The 26,629-nt window shown below is 37.0% G+C and overlaps 3 protein-coding genes across 4 annotated transcripts in view; 1 reads left to right on the top strand and 2 right to left on the bottom strand.

Annotated features, from left to right (window-relative positions):
* Positions 1–2,500, top strand: part of LOC100185771 (tropomyosin, smooth muscle/fibroblast CTM1-like) — a 5,371-nt gene extending 2,871 nt beyond the window's left edge. The window contains exons 5-8 of one of the 2 annotated variants that reach the window (XM_018814893.2): positions 515–590; positions 1,093–1,155; positions 1,639–1,708; positions 2,325–2,500. In XM_018814893.2, coding sequence (XP_018670438.1) covers positions 515–590; positions 1,093–1,155; positions 1,639–1,708; positions 2,325–2,407 — 292 coding nt within the window. In that variant the 3' untranslated portion in view covers positions 2,408–2,500. The remainder of the gene's footprint in view (positions 1–514; positions 591–1,092; positions 1,156–1,638; positions 1,709–2,324) is intronic. The other variant, XM_002119087.5, reaches the window with a different exon arrangement.
* Positions 2,501–2,657: 157 nt separating this feature from the next.
* Positions 2,658–4,853, bottom strand: LOC100185963 (CKLF-like MARVEL transmembrane domain-containing protein 4). The gene is made up of 2 exons (XM_002122874.4): positions 4,638–4,853; positions 2,658–4,215 (listed from the first exon to the last, which is right to left on the bottom strand). Exons 1-2 carry the CDS (start codon positions 4,801–4,803, stop codon positions 3,776–3,778), a joined length of 606 nt encoding a protein of 201 aa, XP_002122910.1. The 5' UTR covers positions 4,804–4,853; the 3' UTR covers positions 2,658–3,775.
* A 1,088-nt stretch (positions 4,854–5,941) lies between these two features.
* The window catches only part of LOC100175067, a 25,873-nt gene continuing 5,185 nt past the window's right edge, over positions 5,942–26,629 (bottom strand). Inside the window, exons 2-19 of the mRNA XM_018814929.2 lie at positions 22,180–22,308; positions 19,300–19,462; positions 18,536–18,656; positions 17,767–17,951; positions 17,400–17,476; positions 16,757–16,843; positions 16,219–16,399; positions 15,618–15,718; positions 14,970–15,075; positions 14,084–14,173; positions 11,854–11,954; positions 10,677–11,480; positions 10,276–10,345; positions 9,336–9,737; positions 8,606–8,780; positions 7,601–8,102; positions 7,073–7,239; positions 5,942–6,825 (exon numbers count right to left, since the gene is read on the bottom strand). Of these exons, the coding sequence (XP_018670474.1) occupies positions 6,690–6,825; positions 7,073–7,239; positions 7,601–8,102; positions 8,606–8,780; positions 9,336–9,737; positions 10,276–10,345; positions 10,677–11,480; positions 11,854–11,954; positions 14,084–14,173; positions 14,970–15,075; positions 15,618–15,718; positions 16,219–16,399; positions 16,757–16,843; positions 17,400–17,476; positions 17,767–17,951; positions 18,536–18,656; positions 19,300–19,462; positions 22,180–22,308 (3,597 nt within the window). The 3' untranslated portion in view covers positions 5,942–6,689. The remainder of the gene's footprint in view (positions 6,826–7,072; positions 7,240–7,600; positions 8,103–8,605; positions 8,781–9,335; positions 9,738–10,275; positions 10,346–10,676; positions 11,481–11,853; positions 11,955–14,083; positions 14,174–14,969; positions 15,076–15,617; positions 15,719–16,218; positions 16,400–16,756; positions 16,844–17,399; positions 17,477–17,766; positions 17,952–18,535; positions 18,657–19,299; positions 19,463–22,179; positions 22,309–26,629) is intronic.

Here is a 26,629-nt window from a genome sequence, read left to right on the forward strand (position 1 = left end):
ACACCAGACACATATGGTGTATTCATACACCTCATGCTCACTGTCGAGTTATAACATGGGTGTCATCTTACACACCAGAAACACATGGTGTATTCATACACCTCATGCTCACTGTTGAGTTATAACATGGGTGTCTTCTTATACACCAGACACACATGGTGTATTCATACACCTCATGCTCACTGTTGAGTTATAACATGGGTGTCTTCTTATACACCAGACACACATGGTGTATTCATACACCTCATGCTCACTGTCGAGTTATAACATGGGTGTCTTCTTATACACCTGACACACATGGTGTATTCATACACCTCATGCTCACTGTTGAGTTATAACATGGGTGTCTTCTTATACACCAGACACACATGGTGTATTCATACACCTCATGCTCACTGTCGAGTTATAACATGGGTGTCTTCTTATACACCAGACACACATGGTGTATTCATACACCTCATAACTCGATTCAAACACCTCATGCTTAATATAACACCACCCAACCATTCCACAGCAAAGCAACGGAACTCGAAGAGGAATTGAAGATTGTGGCGAACAACCTGAAGTCACTTGAAGCATCTGCTGAGAAGGCAAGTTCAACATTCAACTCGTTTAATATTCAGGACTTTCTACTTTAAAAATGAGATGTGTGTTATATATAATAGCTGCCTGTGGTAACTGGGATTGGGTTGAATAATTTTAATTTATATGGGTAAGATCCCACACCATAATATAGGGGCTTGTGACAAAGGTCAAAGTTGGCGAATTTCCCAAACATCTAGTCTTGTGTGCACTGTAACCGAATAGGTGAGATCCTACAGTGAGACATGCTACAGTCCTATAGTATAGGGCATGGGACATAGGCAAAAGTTGGCCCATTATTAAACCCCTATGGTGTAACAACCCATTAGTGACCACTAGGTTGGAGAAATATCTATAAAGTGTCTTGCATAAGGACACATACACCCACAATGGTGGCAGTATCGAGCACTGAACCTGGTATCGTTCGGTTACAATTCAAGCACCTAAGCATTGAGCCAATACGTTATATTCATTTTATTTTATGTCAGTACTTACTCCCCTACATTGCAGTATGCAGCAAAGGAAGGAATCTTTGAAGAAGAAATCAAGACTTTGTCCGACAAACTGAAAGATGTAAGAGTGAATTATTTTATTATGTTTCAATGATTTTATTTACCATGGAATATATAAGAGGCAATTACATACATTGGACCACAGCTTTAAATCTAAACCAGATTTTACCCTGCTGTTAGGTGTCTATACAAACAAGCAGAGCCAAAGTATATTGCATTCACCACATTAATCAATGAGGTTCCCTATGTTTGACAACTATGAGTGTAACTGTATTTTAACAATGTCACCCCACAGTTTACCCTGCTGTTAGGTGTCTATACAAACAAGCAGAGCCAAAGTATATTGCATTCACCACATTAATCAATGAGGTTTCCTATGTTTAACAACTATGAGTGTAACTGTACTTTAGCAACATCACCCCAGATTTAAGTTCTGTGACTCCCTCTCCAATATTGTATAAACATTTTATTCAATAGTGCCATCTCATTTTCTATCTTGTTGTTGCTGTGTTTATGTTGTAATTATAATATTTCTATTATTCAGTCGGAGACAAGAGCTGAGTTCGCTGAAAAGTCGGTGGTTAAGTTGGAGAAGAACATTGATGAATTGGAAGGTGGGTTGTGATGTCATAAATATTGGTGTGATGTCATACATAGTAGGTATAAGGGAAAGATGGGACACCTTTTCATTATATTTTCTTGTTCCATTTGGTAGTAAACAAGGAACATTTAAAGAATTATAAAACGGTATCCTCACAATTTCAATTGACCGCTGTTTATTGTTTAAAACACGATCAGGATGTTTGGATATTACATGCTAAAGGTGTCCCATCTTCCCCCACCATACTGTATATAGTTATGATGTCATAATGGGTTGTTCAAACTGTTCACCGTTTATAAAACAATCACCCACAAAGTAACATACATGGTAACTTGTAAGCGGGCATGAGGTGTATGAAACAGAACATCCATGTTACAATGATGGTCATTACCCCACCATGTGAGGATAAGTAATTTACGTTCCTTTATTCATACAGTGTTTTGCTTTTAATATAAGCTATAGCCCATTGATACGTTTTATTAAACAATGTGTTTATATTCTATATGGGTGAGGTCCTACAGCATGTCACATTATGCAAAAACTTTTATTCCCCATCTTCACATTTAGTTTTACCCCAAGCTAATATAGTGTTACAAATGCTTCCAATATATCTTATCTACTCACCTTAGACTCTCTGTATGCTGAGAAATGCAAGATCAAGGCGATATCTGAGGATATGGATGTAACTCTGCAAGGAATTGGTGATCTGTAATCTGTAATATGTGTGTTGAGTGTTTATCAGTTAATTAGTTCAGCAAACCTTACCTGATTTAGAAGGTCATACAATAAATAAAGTGTACGTGGAGTTTGTTTTCTGAATCCATGGTTGCCGCTCCCATGCCCACAGTCGGGTTGCTGAAGCTATTGCAGTGTTTGGATAAGCAGACATGACTTTTGTTTGTTTGGTTAATTTAAATCCTGTTGGGTGAAAATTGGAGTTTTTTACCCATGGTTCCCACAGATAATACAGAATAATATTTATTATGACACACGAACCTACAACTTGTGACATCATAATGATAAATATTACATCACAACAATAACAGCACAACAATGTGAAAAGCTTCAAAGTGAAAGTGGGAAAAATAATAACAATGTTGATTAGGGTAATTACAATTGTACGTTATTGGTCAGTAGTAAGCCTTGAAGTAAATGAAAGCTAAAGCTGCCACAAATGTTTTCCAAAGTAACGAAACTAAGTGTTTATGTTGAAAAATATTTTTAAATGTGTTTGAACTAAGAAATGCCTTATTCAGATCTCTTGTATTTCTGATTGAGCCGTTACAAACTATGGTTTGTGGAGAAACATCCATGGTTTTAAGGAATACTTATAACCAATAACGTACGATCTGATGATTTAATATTAAAATGGCACATAGAGATTACAATTGGAATAAACTTAAGATATATATGATACACTTTTAGACCCTTTGATCTGTATTAGATTCGGTTTGGTCGCCTACTATAGTGGTTCACAAAGCCTTTTGGCGAGTATCGTGATAGTTAAATCACTTTGTTGTAGCGTACAAACTTTGTGTAAAATGTAGTTTTGGAAATTGGGTCGACAAGGTTAAGTGCATCTATACAAACGTCTATTGCTTCATATTCAATAGTGGTAAACGTAAGATAGATTAGTTTCCTAGCATACAAGCATAGTGTGTAAACTGAGGAAATATTAGCTTTGCACCGCATGGTAGTTTAAGATAAATGAAACATGTATTTAGCAACATAGCAACAATAAAACATTAGCAACCTTCTGAATGCCGTTGAATTAAAAATTACAGTCATTAAAAAATCAGCAACAAATTAAAAGCGTTTTGGAATCATTAAGTAAGTACCAACATTTTCGCAAGGGAAATATTACCAATAACAATAAGAATATATTGCAAACTAATATCCAATAGGCGCCAAACCTAGGGTGGTAGGGTATGCAGGCCTACCCCAGAATTTCTACACTGCATTAATCAGTAAACATTACAACCAATAGTTTAGATTTGTTTCATAGAATTGTGTGTCTAACTATCCCTGCCTCCCCTGTGTTTATAAAAGTTTGACGTCTATGTGATAACCAACAACACAATCATTGGATTTCTAATACTGCGCCCCCAGCGTTTTGAATATGGGATATCATGGTTCGGCGCCGGGCTTGGTATTGTCTAAATGCCTGGAATGCGAGCCAACTGCTCACAATGAATAATATTGTTGTAAGAAAACCAAACACAGCAGCAGCTTGATACACAGGCAGGGGTGCATTTAATGCCATCACAAAACTGCTAATCAGGAACATAACTGAGTAAAATACACAGTTAATCAAGTCAGTAAGTGGCCAGTTTATGAATGATAACTTTTCCTGCAAACCAAACGCGAATACAACTAACAAGATGAGAGTAAACACAATACAAGATATAGAAACAAAGTTTAAGTAATGGACGCCCCCGCAAGCTTCCAAACAATATGGAGCGCTCCCAACACATGAAGCCACCACGATGCTAAATATCAGCTGAACCACTTTTAATATTCCTGCAATAAATTTAAATCAATCAACACGAGAATAAGAGGCTATCTTCAAATGGAGCCTGTCATCGTGTATGACACTTAACGGAGTTGCTCCAACCCGGTGGTTATCCAAATTGTTAGCCATATATTACCCACAAAAGTTACATCAGTGGTTACTTGTAGGCGGCGCTTAGTGTATGAAACAGAACACTTGTGTTATAACAACTGTCGATGCCCAACCATGTGCGACAATAATAAGGATAACAATTATTTGCCTATTTAAAAAATTAACTCACAATTAGTTGAGGAAATAAGAGGGAATGAAATCAATAGTTCAACAACGGTCATAAAACATTTAAAACAAACCAAGAATAAAAAGTGGGGGAAAGAGCATCAGTTAAAAAGCGTGGCTCTTGTACCCACTATATATTATCAACCATTCATACCTGTAATAGACTTTGCGTATTCCATGTGTAATATAAATCCACCGAACACCACCTTTCTATTCGATACAGGCTCAGTGGTTGGTTGGTAAGGACTTGTACTTGATATCATAGATGTATCAGCAGCGGTTAGGTCATCTTCATGCGAGTATTTCTCCGCTTCCATCATGGTTAAGTTTTGGCTTAAATACTTTGATGCAGGCTACTATATATTGGTGTGTACTGTATGTAACATAACAATACTATTATTTGTGACAGTAAAATTGTGACATAATCATAACATATAGTAGGGTTGGGGAGAAGATAGGGCACCTTTTCAGTCTCTTTTCTCATTCTATTTGGTAGTAAACAAAGAACATTCAAAGAATTACAAAACTGTATCTTCACAACTTCCATAGACCGTTGTTAATTGTTTAAAACACATCAATCATTTGGACATTATGTGCCACAGGTGTCCCATCTTACCCCGCAGTACTATGCATATTATTTATGGTGAAGGATTCATAGCTCAAATAGGTTGATGTAGCCTACTATATTTTGGTATGTACTATATAGGCCATATTATATTAAAGTTATTATTTAGGTCTTTGAATGCAAAGACCATATTAATTAAACTATGAAAAGACGGGATTTGACAGCTAAACGTCAGTCAATTGCAACGTTATTATATATAAAACGAGGCAATTCGTAAGCGGGTGCGAGGTGTATAAAACACTAAGAAACATAACACTCGTGTTATAACGATATACATAACGACTGTCGTTGCCCGCTACGTGAGATAAATATTTAACAGTTATTTATTTAGGAAGATAAAGATGGTATACAGATAACTTTAGGTTTAAACGCGTGGCTACTAAACCTAACACATATAGATACATTCATATTTTATTCGCACGTAAACCTAAACTACCGTGTCCCAAAATGATAAATTCCAAAGCAAAGAATAACAAAACAACCTTCTTCTAACTTCTCTCCTATTACCACAGCGTTTTTCAAGCCTAATTCCGAGAGAGGCCTCCCGACTTTGGAATCAAATAGGCCGGTTGTCACGTGATAAGTGACGTCTTACAACCGTAAAAATATGCGTATGTGTCCTTGGGCAAGTCGTTTACGGCAATGGCTCTAACCCCGTGGTCAGTAATGGGTCCAAGTTGTCAGCCAAACATAAAAACAATCACCCACAAAGTTGCGTATGGTGTCTTGCTCAAGGACAAATATACCCACAATGGTAGCGACACTAACAGAATCACTTACAAAGTTACATATGTACTAAGTAACATGTATGAAGCATATGAAACACAATCAACAAAGGTTTGCAGCATTTTATTCGATTTAAATTTTATAAAAAAAGAAACTGGAACAGATTCGGCAAAGCGGTATCAGTGCGAACAGGGGTCGCAAAGATTCAAAAAACTTCCAATTTAAATCGACTTGCTCAACAAGAGGAACAAAATCATTTATAACGTAACAATTATTATGACATCATGTGATAGTGACATCATAAACGACATTGTAATAAATTGTGACGTAATAACTCAGGAATGAATGCACCCAACATTGCACTTTGCCCCTCGCTTAAAATGGCAACAGATAAAAATAAAATTTCACTTCAATGTAAACAGCACCAACCTATCACCATGCATATGTCTGTATATCATGACCAGGGATAGATTTTTTTTAAAACTAGAAGCTGTTTAGTCAATTCAATTTAATGCAATCTGGGTTTAAGTTGTCACGCAACTAACGGAACACCGTTCCAGTAACTTAAATAGTTATTGAGCTTCTGGATTGGCGTTCTGGTTGAAATCCAGCCCTGGCCATGACAGTTAATCCATCCCATAAAACCCACTATCTATTCAGGAACTTTCTGTGGGTTTGTAGAATTATTGGGGGTTGTAACTTGTTCTACAAGCAATATTTGGTTTGACAAAAGTGGCTGCTTGTGTTTCAATCCCGAACTGGTCAGTTTGCTAATCCACTCCATGGTCTATTCCACCTCTCTTTGAAGGCCAGCACAACCATACGATACCAGGTTCAAACCCCACCTAAACCACTTCATTTCCCAGGTTTTCTAACATCAATAGAACCCCTTTTTTGTTCTTGTTCCAAAGCAAGCTTGGTCCTCTCCAATGCTTGTGTCTTCTCTTTGTCAAGTTTAAAGTATTCCACAACCTCTTCCGTTTTAGCAGGCCTGGATGGGAAGGACAGTTTAAATATACTTGGTCTTAATAATTTTATACTCTTTAATTACTATATTATATTCTATATAGGCAAGATCTTGCAGGGTAGTACTGGTATATCATGGAATCTGAGATTTAGACCAGAGTTGGCTCAATACCTACGCGTTGCCTGAAACAGAACATCGATGTTATAACAACTATTGTTGCCCCGTCACACAAGGATAAACAAGATACATTTAACCATTAACGCAAACCCACCTTTCCCCGACCCCACTTGGTTGGTCCGTTGTAAAGTTGGAAGCGTTCCCTCCAGTTGTTGGGAAGTTTTTAAGTTCAACGTAAGTTATTTGTGGGGGGTCAGCTGTGGGAGGTGGGGGGACCGCACCTGGCTTTGGGTAATGTGACATCATGGCGAACTCCGAGGTCTGAAACACAAGGTTAAGATAAATATAATATAAGGTTGATTGTATCTGAATATTAGATTGACGATGCCATTTGGCAAAATATAACTTTACAATCGACTGGACTTTTTTGTCTGTTACATTTTTGTATCACCAGATTCTCACAATATAACATCTATTATTACTTATTTTGGGGTAATGGCCAACTTTTTCAGGTGAGTGCCTCACTGTAGAACCTCACCCATATAGAATAAAATGTGCATATACAATGTTGGGGTAATGGGCCAATTCTGGTCTAAATCCACAACATGATATGCCATAGGACCGGACATTTAAACCAGAGTTGGCCCATTATTTCAATAAATTCTGCTACAATTAATTTTACCATCATAGTGTTCGTTTTCCTTCCTCTCCCAGCTTGTTGGTATTGACGTTGTTTATAACCATCGTCCCACGTGGCTGTGGGTGGGGGGGTCTGCATGGTCATGTTGTATGGCTTAGGGGGTCGACCGGGGACCAAGGAGGGGTTGGATCTCCTGGGGCCGTGGTGGGTTAACGAGGGGCTCCTATGGATCTGGTTGTCGATGGAATGGGTTTGGATATGATCCATGCCATAAGAAGGGTAAGCTCTCCCGGGTATATTAGAGGGTGGGGTGCGTGGGGATAAGGAGCTTTGACTGGGGTGTTTAGGGGGCCTTTCTGGGGGCAGTAGACGCGACCCAATAACAGGGGTGTTGGGAGATGAATGCATGACTATAGTGTGGGGTGGGGAGACGGGGACGTCGTTTGATTGACAGGTTTGTGTGAATACAGCTTCACTTTTTCTATGCGAGGATTCTGGAGTGTTGAACGAGTCTTCATAGCTACTTCGTGAATGGATGGTTCGGCTGGAATATATAGGTGTGGTGTCAATATAAGGGTAAACACATATGCTGTTAGAACTGGAATATATGTGGTGTCAGTTACTACTATTGTGCAAACTACTTCAATTAAACTCTTTTTTATTCTGTTAATGTTGAGGTCTTATTTTGCCAGGGAATTGGAGGCCTATCTTGTAGGATCTAAGTAATATAGAATGTGCATATACAATGTTGGGGTAATCAGCCAACTCTGACCTAAATCCCAGGTTCCATGACTGGCCTCACTGTAGGACCTCACCCATATAAAGTAAAATGTAAACATCCGCACCGCCCCCCCAACACAACTCCCATATATAATACACACCATATTACCAACCCTTACCTTGCCTTAGAATGTGTATATACAATGTTGGAGTAATACAATAGAACCACTAAACCCAACACACAAATATACCCCCCTCACCCATATATATGATATACGCGATAATATGTACAACATAAGCTTCTAATAACCCACAAAAAACCCTCACCTTCCTTCAGAGTTCCCGCTGTCTGACCCCAAACTTCGACGCCCCGGTTTCAAGTCACGCTTCACTGGTGGTGGTTCCGATGCGTTGGAGCGCGAACATTTGTTCAAAGTTGGAAATGGGGAGGAATTAATTAACGTGGTGGCTCCAGCCATGCATGTGTAGGACGATTGGTTGTCTAGAAGGATGGGAAGAAATTTAATTTTAAATTAAACTTAAGGTGACATTGCTATAATGCAGTAAACCTTATAGTTGTCAAACATAGGGAACCTCATTGATTAATGTGGTGAATGCAATATACTTTGGCTCTGCTTGTTTGTATAGACACCTAACAGCAGGGTAAGAGCAGTTTTAGGGAAAAACTAGGATGCTAAAACATATGTCACCTCTGTTTTAAAGTTTTGGGGTTACATGTCACATACAAAGTTAGAACATGTATGCTATGTCAGTTCAGGAAACAATTTTCAACTCTTATTGTGTAGAATGTTTAATGTTGGGGTAATTGCCAACTACGGCGTAAATCCCATGCTTGCCTCACAGAAAAACATAAATAGGATATATATCCCAAAAAATAATCACTCACTAAGTAACATACATAACTCGTAAGCTGGCATGAGGTGTATGAATACCTGTGTTATAATGAGTTAATGACTATCATTTTCCAGCCATGTGAGGATAAAATAAGTTACATTCATTCATTGTTTAGTAGTTACTTATTATAACCTCAACCTACCATACATAGGTGTTGTTTGGTTCATCATTGGTTCATAACTTAGTTTATCATCAATAGGAGCCAAAGCATGAGAAGCGTTATTGTTGGCATCGGGTGTTTTGTTTGGTGTGTCGTATAATTTGTCCTGTACATGACCTTTTGACACCGGTACGTCATAAAGGACATTGTGATGCACAGGAACATCATAAAGTGGGTTTTTAGGGGGCGTGGTGCCATTGGTTTGTCCTTGTGGGTGAGGTGTGTCGTATAAAATATCTTTTCTTGGTTCTTCCGTATTTTTCCTTGGACCCGGGACATCGTACAGTGAAGTATCTGGTTGGGGGGTTACCCCATCTGTCTTTGTGACGTCGTGAGCACGATGGGTCACATGTTCTGTCGTGGGTGATCGACTTCGGGATGAACCTGCGTGGTATGTGATGTCATAATGTGCTTTGTGGCTTAGTAGTTAGGTACTGACATAGTTGCATTGCATTGTAAACTTGTAACTGGAGGTTATGGGTTCGATGCTCGACACTGATAGGTGTATGTGTGTCCTTGGGCAAGACACTTAACATACATTGCTCAAACCCAGTGGTCACTAATGGGTATTACATGCCAAAGGTGTCCCATCTTTCCCCACCATACTCGTTTTGTATGTTTTTATGATGTCATAATGGGTTGTTCAAACTGTCACGATTTATAAAACAATCACCCACAAAGTAACATACGTGGTAACTTGTAAGCAGGCATGAGGTGTATGAAACAGAACATCCGTGTTATAATGACTGTTGTTGCCCCACCATGTAAGGATAAGTTATCGGGGGTATAGGCCAACTTTGAGCCAAGCCAGGGTCCGCGACATGCCCCACCATATGACCATACTCATATAGATTAGAATGTGCATATACAATGTTAATGAACCAACTGGCTTGTGTTAAACCATGTATAATCAATCATTCACCTGATGTTGTTCCACTGCCAGTGCTACTGCTGCTAACAGAGCGATGTGTGACATCACAATCACCATTCATCTGTCATGGAAATTTATATTGTTAGTACATTAACACATTTATCATGAGCTTGGTTAAGCAGACTAGAGTGTGCCATAAACTCATTCAGAGAATCTAAGTGTTTTGTAGGCTGTGGTCTAAATCAGTTTGAAAACACCTACATTATTATAGGCTAAAAATGAAATAAGTACCTACAGTTTTAGCATATGTTGCAGAAAAATTAATGATTTTTTTCGTGCTGCAAACAAATTCGGAGAATTTAGGTGTGTTGTGACTTTTATTAATTAAACATTAAAATCGAAGAAAATTGGTTTATTCAAGAATCCAGTAATAAGATGTAATTAAACTTTACCTTGGTATCCGTATGTGTTGGTTGGATGGGGATGGTTTTGATGATTGCTGAATGTATGGGCGATACAGATGGATCCATATCAAGGTCTATCGTGCCCACTACTTCACTATGTAAGGGGAAGTTAGGGCTGGCTTGTATGGTTGTATGTGGGGGTGAAACAGGGGCTGCGTCGGGGTCAATATGTGGCTTAACTCCTGGGTCACTGCCATCGGAACTCTGTGTGCGTGAGGTGCTGTACGAGCTCTTGCTTAAATTAGAAGCTTGAACTGAAACATTGGATTCACGACGCACGAACACGGGTGATTCCTGCATCCCAGGGTTACGGCTTTGTTTAACCGCAGCGTCTGATTTAGGGGGCCGGGGTGGGGGGTTGGACTTGGGGCCTTCGTTAAAAACCCCTAATGGTGGGGGTTGGTAGAATGGTTGGGAGGTGTAAAAGTTTCTACGATTGTCGATAGAGCAACGACGGGTGTGAGTTGGGGTCGGTCGGTCCGTTTGTGCAGCTAATTCATTCGCTACAAGTTCCAACTGCCCAACACTGGAACTCCTTCTTATCTTAGGGAAAGCACCAGCAGGGGAAGCCCGTGGGTCGTGCATACGCTGTGGTGATCCACGATGGTGGTGTGGGGAGAGGGTGCTTGCCGATGAATGGATGGATGACTTGGACAAGGGTGAACCATACATGGGGTATTGATGTTTGGGGGAGGAGTAGGCTGATGACATGGGTGAGAATTGGTTCGTGTCATAATTGATCCTTTGTGACCCGTTTAATAAGGTTGGTGATGTCATAAAGCCTTGGGGGAACTGGAATGTAGGGTTGTGATGTAATAGTGGAGTAATATGTGTCATAAATGTAAGTATGATGTATTAAAAGAGATCTTTTATATTAAACTGTTCAGGTTGGAAAAATAATTTAGCACCATTGTTAACGGGACGGGGAGCATATATCAGTATAGTTTTGCTTTCTTTTTAAATTCTATTCTACTTTAGTAAGGTCCTGAGACACGCCATGGGGCCTGAGATTTAGCCCAGAGTTGGCACATTACCCCAACATTGTATATGTACAATCTAATACTGTCTATGCATGTCATAGGATCCGGGATATAACTAAGGGTTTGCCCATTACCTCAAACACATACAGTTGGCTTATACATTATAAACACACAAAGTAATTTACCTCATTCCTGTTGGTTGGTGAAATGAATGGACGACCAGGTACGGGGTATTGTTGTATGGGGTAATCGTAGCGGGGAGGGGGGAAGTTACCAAACCCAGCTTCTGTAAAAGTAATATATATATGTTGATGGTTCAATTAAATTGGTATAGATATAGGATGGGGGAAGATGAGACACCTTTTTATTCTACTTTCTCGTCACATTTGGTAGTAAACAAAGAAAATTCAAAGAATTCTAAAACCATATTCTTAGACTACTTTAGATCATTGTTATATATTTGAAATACAGAATATTTGGATATAACGCTAAATGTGTCCCATATTACCCCATACCACTAACAGTAAACCCTGTCTAGGCATTTAGGAGATGAATTTTCTGTCCTTTAAGGTCACATAAAAAAAAATTGCCAGAAGATCTCTTTCAGAATGATATTAAAAAATGAAATTACTTAAATACAAATACAAAGTAAAAAACACCAACAATATGAGACACAGTTATATAAGTCCATATATAGTAAAGTGGGGTAAGATGGGATACCTTTAGCACCTGGTATTTAAATATCCTGATCGTGTTTTAAACAAATAACAAATGTTAATGGGAGTCGTAATGATACGGTTTTATATTTGTTTAAAATTTCTTTGTTTACTACCAAATGAAACAAGAAAATATAATGAAAAAGTGTCTCATCTTCCCCCACCCTACTATATAAGAATAGACAGAAGTAAAGGTAACCAGGTTATTAGATTCTAATGGTTTATGTTATGTTTGTTTGTGTTTAATGTTCCTACATGTTGCTGGTACATTGGGGGTTATTAATAGCTTTGCCCACTATGATGCAATGCAAGATAATTGGCTGCATATTTGACACAATGTAAGCAGTGTTGACCAACTTTTTTTGCAATTTTTTTCCAACGAAATTTATTAAAAAAAATAAACCTATTTCTTTAGTAAAAAATATCTGGCAACACTTTAATTTAAATCTCCACTGCTATAATCCGTGCATGGCGGTTCAGGTTCTAAGTATTTAATCTTGTTTACTATAAGCTAGTGGGGAAATACGAACCAAGATTTGGTTACAAGAAATTTTTAATTTATTCATCATGTAGAGCTGTGTTTCCCAAATGGTATGGGCAGGGCACTTGTAAAAGGCGACAAACCTGGGGTGGCAAGATGGGCAGGCCTACCCCACAACTATGTGCGAACCATTTTAAAAAGTTTGGCACTTATGTTACAGAGAGGTATTTTTATTTGTTTTACAAGAGTCCCATTTTACAAAAATATTGATATTTTTATATCAGACACTTATGAATTAAAATTTAAAACTCAAGTTCCAACTTGAACCTTATTTCCTGCGCAGGCAAAATAACTTTAACCACAAATAATCCGCATCTATACAAAGGAAACCTTTACACCAGTTCTTCAAAACTAAGATAATGTGCCAACTTTGGAAATCCCAGGTTTCATAGCATAGAGTAGGACCTTGACCTTAAATCACTTGAAACCAAAGTTCCCATTTAAAGTGGAAGCTTCCTAAGAACTTATGAACCAGGAAAACCCCCTAAACCTAAGCAGAACAACTTCCCTGACAAAAAACCTCAAACCCAACACTTCCCTCTACATTAAGGAAGTGGGGCAGGAAATATAAACAGGTGTTGCTGGATATGTTGTTATACAAACTTGGTCAACTAAAGTCCTATGCAAGTTATACAAAGACAGGTTAGCTTGTGGCCCCCGAAGTACCAAGCATTGTTTCCAAAACAATTTTTACCCAACCTTTATAAGCATACAACAAAATAATTCAACTGTTACAATAACACTTGATCAATCTTGTGTTATACAAACTTTGCAAACTAAAGTCTTATGCAAGTTATACAAACACTGTAATAATGTTAATGTAAAAGTTGAAAATATAATGATATACAAACTTGAATAAAAACCAACCAGAGGTTAAGAAGCATTGTTTAAACATAAAGATTGATTTTTTATTTCAATTATGAGTTAGTACAGTACTGTGGGTTTAGCAGTCAGACTTATTATTTACACACCCTCCATTTTGTTTTTACCCTCGTTTTACACTTGTTTTTTACTTTTACATTTGTTTTTACCAGCTTTACACTTGTTTGCATTTATTTACACACCCTTCGTCTTGTTTTTACCCCCCCCCGCGTAATTTGAAACTGTGATTTTGTTGCTAATTCCCCTCTTTATACACCAAGTTAATAAAACCCTCACCTGAAACAGCAGTTGTGGTGTTAATATATTCCGTGCCCGATGATACGGTTGGCTGGTTTCGACTGTAACCTGGGTAACGCACCATGTGACCTGGAACAGATTTAATTGGTTAATAAAAACAACCGTATCATTTGATTGGTTAATAAAAACAGATAACTTTGATTTCTAACTTCAAAGTGTGGCCCAGATATATCTGGAAATTGCTATAATTCCATTAATGAAAAACCAAAAGAAAAGCTGCTCAATCCAAACACAAATAAATTGTCTTTAAATAATCAATATACAGTCAAGTCCCCATATATTGCATTGTTGGACAGATATAAGTCTTGCACAAAATGTTAAATAATTTATGAAGGTTTGTCAGTTATAAGCGATGGATTAAATACAAACATGTAATTAACCACGAGGTAATATCATGGGATTATATTTGGATGGAAAGAAGTCAGACTTAATCTTGTGGGAAACTATTTGCAGAGGTTTATAAATAGATTCAGATACAAAGTTATCACTTAGTACGCAGTGAATGCTTATATGGGCATAAGTTATACAGCTCATGGTCACTGTTAAAAAAAGGTAAGTGCCAGCCAAGAAATTTGCCAATAACGACCAATTTTTTTCTTTCAACCGCTGTATTTTTTATTTTAATGCTGTTTTACTTTTTATTTAGGTAAGTTAATTTGTAATTGAAGTGATTTATGATTTGTTGGAACTTTTAATGTTCAAAACATGATCTGTTGGTATTGGTTTGTTTTGTATTTAGCAAGATATACAAAGTCCGAGTACTACGTACCAACAAATTTTGACAATTTTATTACAATTCAATTTAAGATATAGTTTAGTAAGATCTATGTGGTTAAGGTTCATGCTTATTGTCCAGTTATCTTACCTTGTAATGGGTTCCCCATGTCATCAACAAGGAACTCCCGTTGTAGATTGAGCGGAACCCGATTCAAATCATCATCGATCGGGGAAAGACCATGACTGTGGCTTGACTGTGGTGGATATCATATTATTATTGTGGTAAACCCGTATGGCGATTAGCTCGGACCTAAACCCCAGGACCCATGGCGTGCCTCACTGTAGAACCTCACCCATACAGAATAGAGTGTGCAAATACAATGTTGGGGTAATGGGCCAACTCTGGCCTTAATCCCAGGTCCCATGGCATGCCTCACTGTAGGACCTCACCCATATAGAATAGAATGTGCATATACAATGTTGGGGTAATGGACCAACTCTGGTCTGAATCCCAGGTCCCATGGCATAAGACTTTACCCACATATAGTATACACAGTAAAGAATTGAAATGACATTAACCACGTGGTATGTAATAAATAGTAGTGACTAGTGACCACCCCAAATATTATACAATGATCAGTAGTGCAACTGTGCACATATTATACAACGAATAGTTGTGATACTACCAAAGTATAGACACAGTATAGTGGTATAGTGACATTAACCACATAGTATGTAATAATTAGTACCAATACCACCCACATAGTGTACAATGATAAGTAGTGCAACCACCCACCATGTTTGATCTCTTCCTCGCGTCTTTAACTTCATCTTCGTCATCCGGTGGGAACGAATATCCTCGTTCATCCGTTGTGTTGATAATGGGACGATTGTTCCCTGGGTGGAGAGGTAAAGTTAGTTACTACAACTAGTGTGATTAAGTATGAGCTACATATGTATGGTTGAGTATTCGTTTATAATTAAGTCAACGGGCTAAATTCATGTGTTTAAATAATACAACTTCTAATGTTTATTAAGGGGTTTGTAAGATAACTATAAATACTTTATCTTTATACTTTATACTTATATAAGGGTTTATTTTAACACCAATGTTCATTATCCTGGGGAACTAACAAGCTAAATAACTTTTGTTGCACCCTGTTGTTGGGTATAATATTACACTATCTCGTAGGTATAATCACTTTTATAATACACACAACTTGATAAACACCCGATACACATAGTCATACCAATAATAAAATTATTGTTGTTGTAACCTAATACGCTTTGTATTATAAACATCCCATACCATATGGTGGTGGTAATAGAAACGTAGATACATCTAATAAAGCTATACCCGATGAACATGATACACATAGTCATATAAACCCCTTTACCTGATGGTGGCAGAGGTGGGGGGCAATCTGGCATCGAGTCCAACCGATGTTTCCGCATATTGGAGACGAACCTGAGGTGCGGAGATTGTAACGGTTGGTCGGTCACCACATCGTTACCGCTGTCGGTGAGAGCGCCATCATGTGTGAACACGCTGTCAGTTGACGTCCGTCGCTCAGTGAACTAAAAATATTTTAATATTAAACAAAGTCAGCGATAAATCAAATGTTTTAAAAACAAAGGAAATAAATATTTTTCAAAATAAAACTGCGAAACAAAATTAAATCTCAAATTATATTAAAAACTTCTTACATGATACATTACAGACTACAGTCTGTAGCAAGGGAGGACCTCACTTTTATCGAATAGATAAAAAACGGGAAACTTTAACAAAGGTTCTTTTGTGTGTCTTGTAGTAGGACCTCATCCATATAGAATGGAATATTGGATAATATAAATATATTTCATAAACATGCATAGTAGTGCTACATTGGTTCCATATAAAGTTGGACGCCAAATTGTTCTTAACAAACTTTGTACCTTCGGATTCAACAACGCAGTATCTTCTTTATCGGTCGTATCCACTGTATTGCAATCGGTAAGTAGAAGGTAATCTGATGCGCTGCCCTGTGGGGTGGGGTCATGTGTTATTAGGTGTATTGTGTCAAGGCACTACTTTTTACAGGTAATTAAAAAAAGTATTTGCACGATTTGGTCGTGTTTAAACAACACTAAATTATTGCACCTTTTTTACAGGTTTTTATGTGTTATTATGTGAAGGCAACTACTTTTCACAGGTTGGCAAGTATTTGGTTTACTTGACAGACTCCTATAACACTTTAAAAAACACAGCCGTTTATATAAGTTTTGTAAAACTTTTGAGTTATTTAGTTGCACCAGTTTTTACAGGTGTTTATATAAGTTAAATTGTATTTAGCCACCACTGTATTACATTTGACAGCTAGTTTTACAAAGTGTCAACAAAACAATAACCTTGAATTGGTTGCAACACTTTTCACAGGTGTTTATATAAGTTAAGTTGAATTTGACCGATACTTCAGTATTTTTAACAGCTAGTTTTACAAAGTGTTAACAAAACAATTTCTTATATAAGCTTAAGCCGTAAGTGAAAAAACATTTTAGGTACTTTTTTAAAGTGTATTTTATGCTAAGTAGCGCAAACCTGAGATGCAGGCTCAACTGCGTAACTGTAACCATTTTGTTCATTGGTTTCATATTTTCGTGCTTGTTTCGGGGTGCCTGGTAGTACAGGTATGGTAAGGTATATATCAGACTTAGAATATTGGAAACTATACACCTTGTTTATAACAGTATATAATATTTTATCAGGGTATAGCCTACTGTAATAGTGCTATAACAGTGTACTGTTAAACAGTACCTATGACCACATGTATAACATGAGTTTCGTGATCTAAACTAATTTTAGAATATAATATAACGTCGGGCTGTCGGTGTAATATGTACTTCAGGTTTATAACAATTTAACAACAGTAAATATGACTTGTATGCATCATAACAATAATATTCACCTGCTATAGAAACATCACCGGACCCAGCAGATGACATACTCGCACCGTTCACTTCCGTGGGTGATTTCTCACCCGTATAAATGTTCCCGTTGGAATCCACCCCCCGTCTTATGATGGTGGAGCGGTGGGTGATGGTGTTTGGGGGCCGGGGAAGGGGTAACGGGACTTCCCCACCAACAGGCTCACTGGGGTAAAGTGACTTAGTTAAAGACGACACATGATATAACGTGTTAACCATGGGGACCAGGGGTGACATTGTTAAGGAGAAGTTATACTCATAGTTGTCAAACATATGGAACCTCATTGATTAATGTGATGAATGCAATATACTTTGGCTCTGCTTGTTTGTATAGACACCTAACAGCAGGGTAAAATCTGGGGTGACATTGTTAAAATACAGTTACACTCATAGTTGTCAAACATAGGGAACCTCATTGATTAATGTGGTGAATGCAATATACTTTGGCTCTGCTTGTTTGTATAGACACCTAACAGCAGGGTAAAATCTGGGGTGACATTGTTAAAATACAGTTACACTCATAGTTGTCAAACATAGGGAACCTCATTGATTAATGTGATGAATGCAATATAGTTTGGCTCTGCTTGTTTGTGTATAGACTATAGACACTGTTCACCAACAAAGTTACATACATGGTAACACGTAAGCTACCACATGGTGTATGAAACAGAACACCGGTGTTATAACGACTGTCATTGCCCCACCACATAACAAGTTACACACATAGATAACGGCATCCCTCCAACTTACGGTTCCTCGTTTTGAAGCAACGCAGCCGCCCCATTCTGCGACAATCCTGGGCTCCTGATTGGTTGAACCGCTTTGAACGTTTGTTGTTGTGAACCCAGGTCTTGTTGGTTCTCGTTGTTGTCTGTGGGTTTGTATTTATTAATACAACATATATATATATATATATAATTACAGGGAGTTTGTGTTTATTAATACATGTGTATGTTAATACAGCGGACATTAGAATATGCCTGGTATTAAAAACAGTAAAATGACTTTATTTTGTCATATATTTCAGTAAACATAATAACAAATAATCAAATATTAGAATAGTAGAAAAAAAAACAAAAAAAACAGAAGTTGGTAAAATAGGGATGTTTTAGGATGTTTAGTAAAACAGAAATTGTTGTATAGTGAGCATGATGTAAGTGTGTGGGAAGGTGGGAGGCAAAGCAATATTGGGATCGGAAAGGAAGTTATTTGAATGGGAGTATAGTGTGGTGTATAAATAACATTGTTGTGGGAACTTAAGCTATGTAGGGAACGTTGTTGTTTGTATAATCAAACCAGATTTGAATAAAAATTATTCTTTCCCTGCGCTAAAATCTAAACAAATTGCTATTTTGTATGGGTGAGGTACCACAGTAGTGTTTGGATCATAAGTGTAAAAGACTGAGTAGACTTGGTGTATAATGAGTATACATTGCACATAATGAAGTAAAATGTTTACAGTGATATATAGAATCATACAAAGCAGTAAACTTGCAAACAAACCATCTACCCACCATGAGTAAATCCACAAAGATCGCATAAATATCGAACCCAAGACGTCATCTCTAAACTACTTTCAGCGACTAAATAATAGGTTCTTGATTTAGTTACGATGTCGAACACAAACTGGTGTGAGGGATCTTTGCGTTCGTATTTTACAGGAACATTTGCATCAATCTGTAAAGTAAAAGAATCCATTGATACACATAATCTTAGCATGGTATAATAACTTTATTTCCACAGCAGTGTTATTAGATTTCTACCACAAGATACTACAAGGCATAATTGAGGTAATGGCGGACTCTGGTCAGGCCCTTGCTTAAGCTTATGCTCGCTGCCGAGTTTTAACGGCTTACAGGTTAAATATCAACTTCAGAAAAGGATTTCAACAAAATGTTGGTCAAAGTCTAATATTTATTTGGTGACCATTAATTTATCATTAGTGTGTAAAGTTGGGGTAATAGGCTAACTCTGGCCTAAACTCCAGTGCCTCACTGTGGGATCACACCCATATAGAATGCGTTTATAACAATGTTTTCCAAGAAAAAAAATTCTCTGAAATCTTAAATACAGTGGCGAAAAGAAAAACGGTTGGCGCTTGGCAAAATAGTTCAAAGAATCTAAAGATAAGATCAACCAAATCGCCGAAAAAAAAACATTTTGGAAACTTCCGGAAGGTTAGAGGAGCTTAAGGTTATTTATAGACGGTTGTTAATAGGGTAAGGTGTTATGTAAACATATGGGTTGTTTGGGAGGGTTATGATAATATTAGATGGAAGGATCCAGTGCTTGGCCAAGTCTCATAGTAGCAGGGCTTGTAACGAGCGTAAACATAAATAAATATTTGCAACTTTGCGCCAGCCGTAACATTGCAGTGATGCCGGATGAAAAATGATTTGTTAGAAAATATTCCGCCGCCCTTGCTACTATATGAATGTAAAATATAAACAATGGTAAAAAAAATGTTAATTTATTATACCAAGTAAAATGTTTTCATTTTTTTTTAAAATAAGTTAAAAATAATATGTTCCTAAATCTGGTTCCTAGCACTCATATTGTTGGATGACTCTCATTGTATCATAACAGGATACACCAAGTGCTACTAAATACGCAGCATACAAAAGTCCAACTAATAAAGAGATTTTTCAACAATAACTTGCATTATCAGTCTCATATTTATATCTTAAAAGATAATTTTCAAATGTGTTTTAACTATTTTTCTGATATCATAACTTAATTTCTGCGACGCCATTTTATTTTCGGCACCACTCGTGTTTAGTCTTACAAGGCTTTATTCTCTGCCCCAGGATATAAGTGATTAGCTTCCACCAGGCTATAGCGGTTGGAACACATTCGCTATTAATAGGTAACTATTACCTCGAAGTATGCTGTACCAGTCTGTTTATCAAACTGAGTTAATCCAAGAAAAATGCAGCAACGTACATGAGGTATAACATGTTAGGTTTATCAGGCCAACCATCATTATGATAAAATTTGGAAAATCTTCTCGTTAATCTGCCGGTGTGCGGACACCGGGCCCATAAATGGTCATGTTGTTTAGAGCTTTGAGCGAAACTAATTATTTTTAACCCGCTGGCTTGAACATCATTTTTAAAACTATTTATGGTAGAAATTTTATGAAACTAATCATTTTCAACTTTACCAAGATTTATAAAATTTTATGAAACTAATCATTTTTAAACTGCTGGCTTTAATTAAAATTGTTATAATAAAATAATTTTGCAAAGTAATATCTACGTACTCTAGGCTGTTTTTAATAAAGTGATACAAATACAGACATACAGCACTTCTTTGTTATTTTTAAACCGCTGGCTTTAACGAGCATTTATTAAAATTTTTGTGAGACTTTTCATGGGAAAATTTGACAACGTGAAGATATATGGGCGCCAAGTGGTATGTCCGTACGTCAGGTGAAACAACACAACAACACAAACTATAATGCTGATCCATACGTTTATATTCACCACATACATATATATGTATATTAGAGTGGGGGAGGATGGGACACCTTTTCATTCTATTTCCTTGTTCAATTTGGTAGTAAACAAAGAACATTCAATGAAATATAGAATCGTATCCTCACGACTTCCATAAACTGTCGTTAATTGTTTAAAACATAATCAGAATATTTGGATACTGTGTGCTAAAAGGTTCGTTATTGTTCTCTGCGAAATTTATAATTGCCAATATTTTACCCTTAAGTTACTGATAAATAAGTTTAGTTTTACATTCGACGCATGTTAAAGGGTCAATCGATTTGTAAATTGATGCTCCAGCCAATACTTGACATTGAAGTATGATTAATCATCTTAGATCCTCATGTATGACTGACATTGATGGATGAAAAGTGTTCAAGTTGAACTTGAAACATTTTAAACACAAGAGTTGGCGTGAATGAAACTGTTTTTTTTGACAATATTCTATTCTGTATGGGTAAAGTCCTATGACAGGGCTGGCCAGGGGACCTAGTATTTAGACTTAAGTTTGCCCACTACCCCAAGATTGTGTACTGTTTTAGGTGTAAAAAACTGGGTTCTACAACAAATGATATCACTCATGTTACGAAAATTGTGGTGACATGTCACCAAATGAATAGACGAATACCGCCTTTCTACGTGCATACGTCACACACGCGCTTCAGCACGGCATTATTCGCCCATGAACCCCAATCGTGGTGATGCAACCACTTATTCATCAGTTGTGCGTTTAATGCATGTAGTTTTCTACTATTTCGTTTATTGTGTCTTTCCTTAACTAATTCATTCCGCAGAATTGCTCCAATCATTCATTAAGTTCATTATAAATAAATAGCTTTGAAATAGGTTGTACCTTATCGTCCAATGAACATTACATCTATGCAACACACACCCCACCTGTGAGCATTCATCCAAACTTATCGCACGAATTGGTTTCTTTGAGCCTTGATGACGAAAATATTCCAAAACATTTGGGTCACCAGATAATCTACCTGATCTTAGGACAAACCATCGTTTCTTCCATGCCTGGAATGTAAGGATGTATTATATACGTTGTATGGTTCATACACTCATACTTGTATAGGCCTACATAATGTAACAGTTTGCATTGGTAGTAGTGGTTTTCTCTATTCTATTCTATTCTATATGAGTCAGGTCCTACAGTGGATAAAGTATGGGGACTTGGGATTGAAACCAGAGTTGGCCCATTACCCCAACATTGTATATGCACATTCTATTCTATATGGGTGAGGTCCTACAGTGAGGCACGCCATGGGACCTCGGATTTAGATCAGAGTTGGCTCATTCCCCCAACACTGTATAGGCACGTTCTATTCTATATGGGTGAGGTCCTACAGTGAGGCATGCCATGGGACTTTGAATTTAAGCCAGAGATCGCCCATTACTCCAACACACCAGATGCTATAACCCATTTAGTGACCACTGGGTTGGAGCAATATTGCTAGGTGAGTCGCCTAAAGAAACACGTACACACATAAACCACAATGGTATTAGAACCTCAAACCCGGTATTTGGTTATTATGATGCTAATGTCTAAACCTAAGCTACATTTTCACACATGCCAAACCACTTTAATTTTAACTAATTATGGTAGATATAGCTCATGTTATCTTAATTCTAAATACAGCAGATTAAATTTCAACATAAAACAATTTCCTGAATTACAAATCAATCTTATTAGTAATATAACACAATTCCCAGTGAATATCAACCAAAACAATTATAATAGACCTTGAAATAACCACAAGTAATAATGTTTCTTGTCAGGAAACGAAACCAATAAGATATGTGGTAATTCACTAGAATAAAAATAAAATAACATTTATTTGTACCAAAACAAGGTACTTTTTAACAATTTTAAAACACATCTTTTTAAACTTTTTAACTAACTTTTCTGATGTAAAAATTTTTTTATAATATATTCCAACTTCTTTAACATTTTAGTTTACAAATTGATTCAGCATTTTAAACAGCATTAAGTATTTGAACAAATCTCTGAGTCAAACTTTTACTTTATTAAGGAGCATAAAGGCTGACTACCTTGCAAAGGTGTACACTCCTATGCTCTATACCATGCCAAGTGCCCTGTACAAACATATCACCCTGACTGTGGAGCTCGTGGTGCTCAGCCAATAAATTGGAGCAGCACGGAACGCCAAGTATGCTGGTGTGGTTAAACATAGGAGAAAGTGATAAAATATCACAAAAGGTTCGTGTTTATTGCCAGCCATAATAACTCATTATCAAGGATTAATCTCGAGCTTGAAGGTCATGTTTGAAAGCAACAACCACAGCTTTCGCAACATTATTACAGTCTAACTAAGCAGTATTGTTATATTAAATTGCCGTAAAACTGGTAGAAACATGCCCATTTTATTCACAAAACTAAGGTCCTACATTTTAATGTAATTTCCACAAATGTTGCTCATAAAAGTTATTGTGAATTTTATTGAAACCAACATTTCATATGTTATGTAACAAAACTTTCCACAGTTATTGTTACACTAACAGCCACAACATAAGTTCTTAGAAAACATTGGTGGCAACAACGGCAGAATAACTGAAGTGTTCATTATACCCGCCATTATATGAATCACCCCCTATGCCCTACAGTGTGTAAACTCTCAACTGTCAATGGTAAATATAATGTACAACCACAGACACGCTACACATACAAAGTAACCATTAACAAAGCCAATGAACAAACATATCACTAAATTTTATTGAAGTCACCCAAGTTCCAACCCACAAGGATATAAATGACCAAACCAACCAAAAGTCATGTCTGCTTATCCACACACTGCAATAGCTTCAGCAACTCGACTGTGGGTATGGGAGTAGCAACCAAGAATAACTAACAAAGTTATTTTACCAATAAGAATAAACATTTTTCAAATGAAACAAAACCGGTAAATTTGTACATTCAAGTGCCATGTAAAACCATAAATGTAAACAAACTAATGCAAAGATATTTGCCTAACTAACCATGTATGTATGGTGTAATGTAGACTAGATACATCCACCGTGTAATGTAATTACAGTTGTAATATGGATAAGACACCACTACTGCTCTAATACGTTTATCTCCGTACGTGATAAGCCAATGTTTACAATGCGACGAGACGACGTCGCGACTGTTTGCAGCAATCGCTGTGACGTAACAAACCATCACGTGCACTGTGACGTAATAATAACGACCGGCGTTTAATTTTAGAAAGTAGGAACAATTAAATAAGAAACTGAGCTGAACTATGTACGGCTTTTTAAATAAGAAATAGTACGCATGTGTTTTTAACGTTTATAATTTATGTCAATATTAAATTGGGTTTAGTCGCCATTTTACCTAAAACTTTCTAGTTATATTTAGTTTACATCCTTAACGTGTTTTAAGAACAGTTGTTTTGCTGCTAATTCCCTTCTCCTTACTATAATTACTTGATCTTTGCTGCGAAATGATAAATAAATTAATGTTGTTTTCAATAATTGAGTCAATGTAGCAACGAAACCGGTTTATGGTCTGGTAGTTCCAGCACCTCAAGCTAAAATACGTGTACCACACCACAATCTGTTACATGGTATCTTATGAGCTATTTGTGGATTGTGAATATGTTATTACATATGGGTAAGGTCCTACGGTGAGGCGATATAGCAATTAAGACACAGTTGGTCTAATTTCTAATACACAAACAAGCAACGTTCTGCCAGCTATAGTGTTATCGACTTTGGCTTTGCTATTAATTACCATATTACTCGCTATGTTAATTAATATGACCTTTAAATCAAAAGAATAAATGAAATTAGGTTACGTGAACACGTCGCGTTCACAATACGAAATACAAACGATGCATTTACTCAGGAAAACTGCATCTTCTATATCTCGACTTTCGCTTACTATGATACACAATACGCAACTAACTTCATTAATAATTTATACCTACAATCAAATACTCTATATAACGCCTACAAAGCTGTAGAACCATTTTTATTATAAATCCCATTGCGGACGATCTATGACGTCATAGTGTGTTTTGTTTACGGTGATTGATAAACAACAATGGCCCCAGTTACGCGAATGTTTATAACAATAGGTTACGTCATAATAACAATGGAGCATCTCGGTCCAATAGTCTTTATCGATATTTTACTTGATCAGCAGCTTTTTCCATTATTTTTATAATAAACCAAACTAGAATACTTAGTAATAGACAATATAACATAACAATCACCTCAATATTACGTCACAATCAACAAAATGAATCATTAAAACGCATTATTGCATCAAAACAATATCTAGGTTTTTACTTTAAATAATAACAACTTTAAATAGACAAATATGCTAATATTAGTTTTCTGAACAAGTTATAACTGTTGTAAATAAGCTTGAAACTGTGTTATCCTGTTCCCCTTGCAACCAGACAAAATGTATAATACAAATTTGCTCCTATAGTATAAAAACGTAAGTTTTACTAAACCGTATAAGGGTCAGTTTATGAAGAGTTAAACTGCCTGCCAACTCTTTCAATTGATGGTCATATTACCAACTATCCGCGTTAGTTAGGCACGAAAATAGAGCTCGCCTCAGTAAACAGCGAGGAGGCGGTTTAGAAAACGGGGCAGGCTGGTAAAAGAGAGTTGTACGCCCACGCTCGCTAAATAAATGGTTTGGTTAGTTCCCTCGTGTTTTACATGGTGGTAGGGGGTTATACCAACATTGTTACGTCACTGAATGAATTAATACAAAACAATCGAGTGTCCATTAGTGTGGAAAGATGGCTTTGTTAGCAAATAAGTGGGCTATTATGACGTCATTAACCCAACGAGGTGGAAAGTTTCCAGCGCGATATTATTACGTCATAATAGTGGCGGGCGGTCTAACAAAGAATAAAATTTCTGAAATTCCAATCGTTCTAGAAGGGTCAGGGGTCATCGCCTTATTCGGTCATAATGACGACGAACACGTGGTCGGTCACGAGGTTTGAGACGCGAGGCGACACTTTCGATTTGTTTGTTCCGGAATAAAGCAACAATCGCCATTATTATGACGTCATATATATGATTGTTATCGTCGCGTCGGACGCCGGGAAATATTAAAGATTATTGAAGTGTTTGTTTATAAAGCGTATTCACATATAATAGGTTGGGGTAAGATGACTCGCGTTTTGACCTTAGGAATATTTACAAATCATCTTCCAATTGTGAGGTTGTGTCTACGTGCACATTAACTTTAGTTCTGTACAGATGCTTTCATTATTATATAGTAGGGTGGGGGAAGATGGGACACCTTTTTATTTTGTTTTCTCTTTCCATTTGGTAGTAAACAAGAACA

This window comes from Ciona intestinalis, chromosome 14 (assembly GCF_000224145.3).
Source record: "Ciona intestinalis chromosome 14, KH, whole genome shotgun sequence".
Lineage (NCBI taxonomy): Eukaryota > Metazoa > Chordata > Ascidiacea > Phlebobranchia > Cionidae > Ciona > Ciona intestinalis.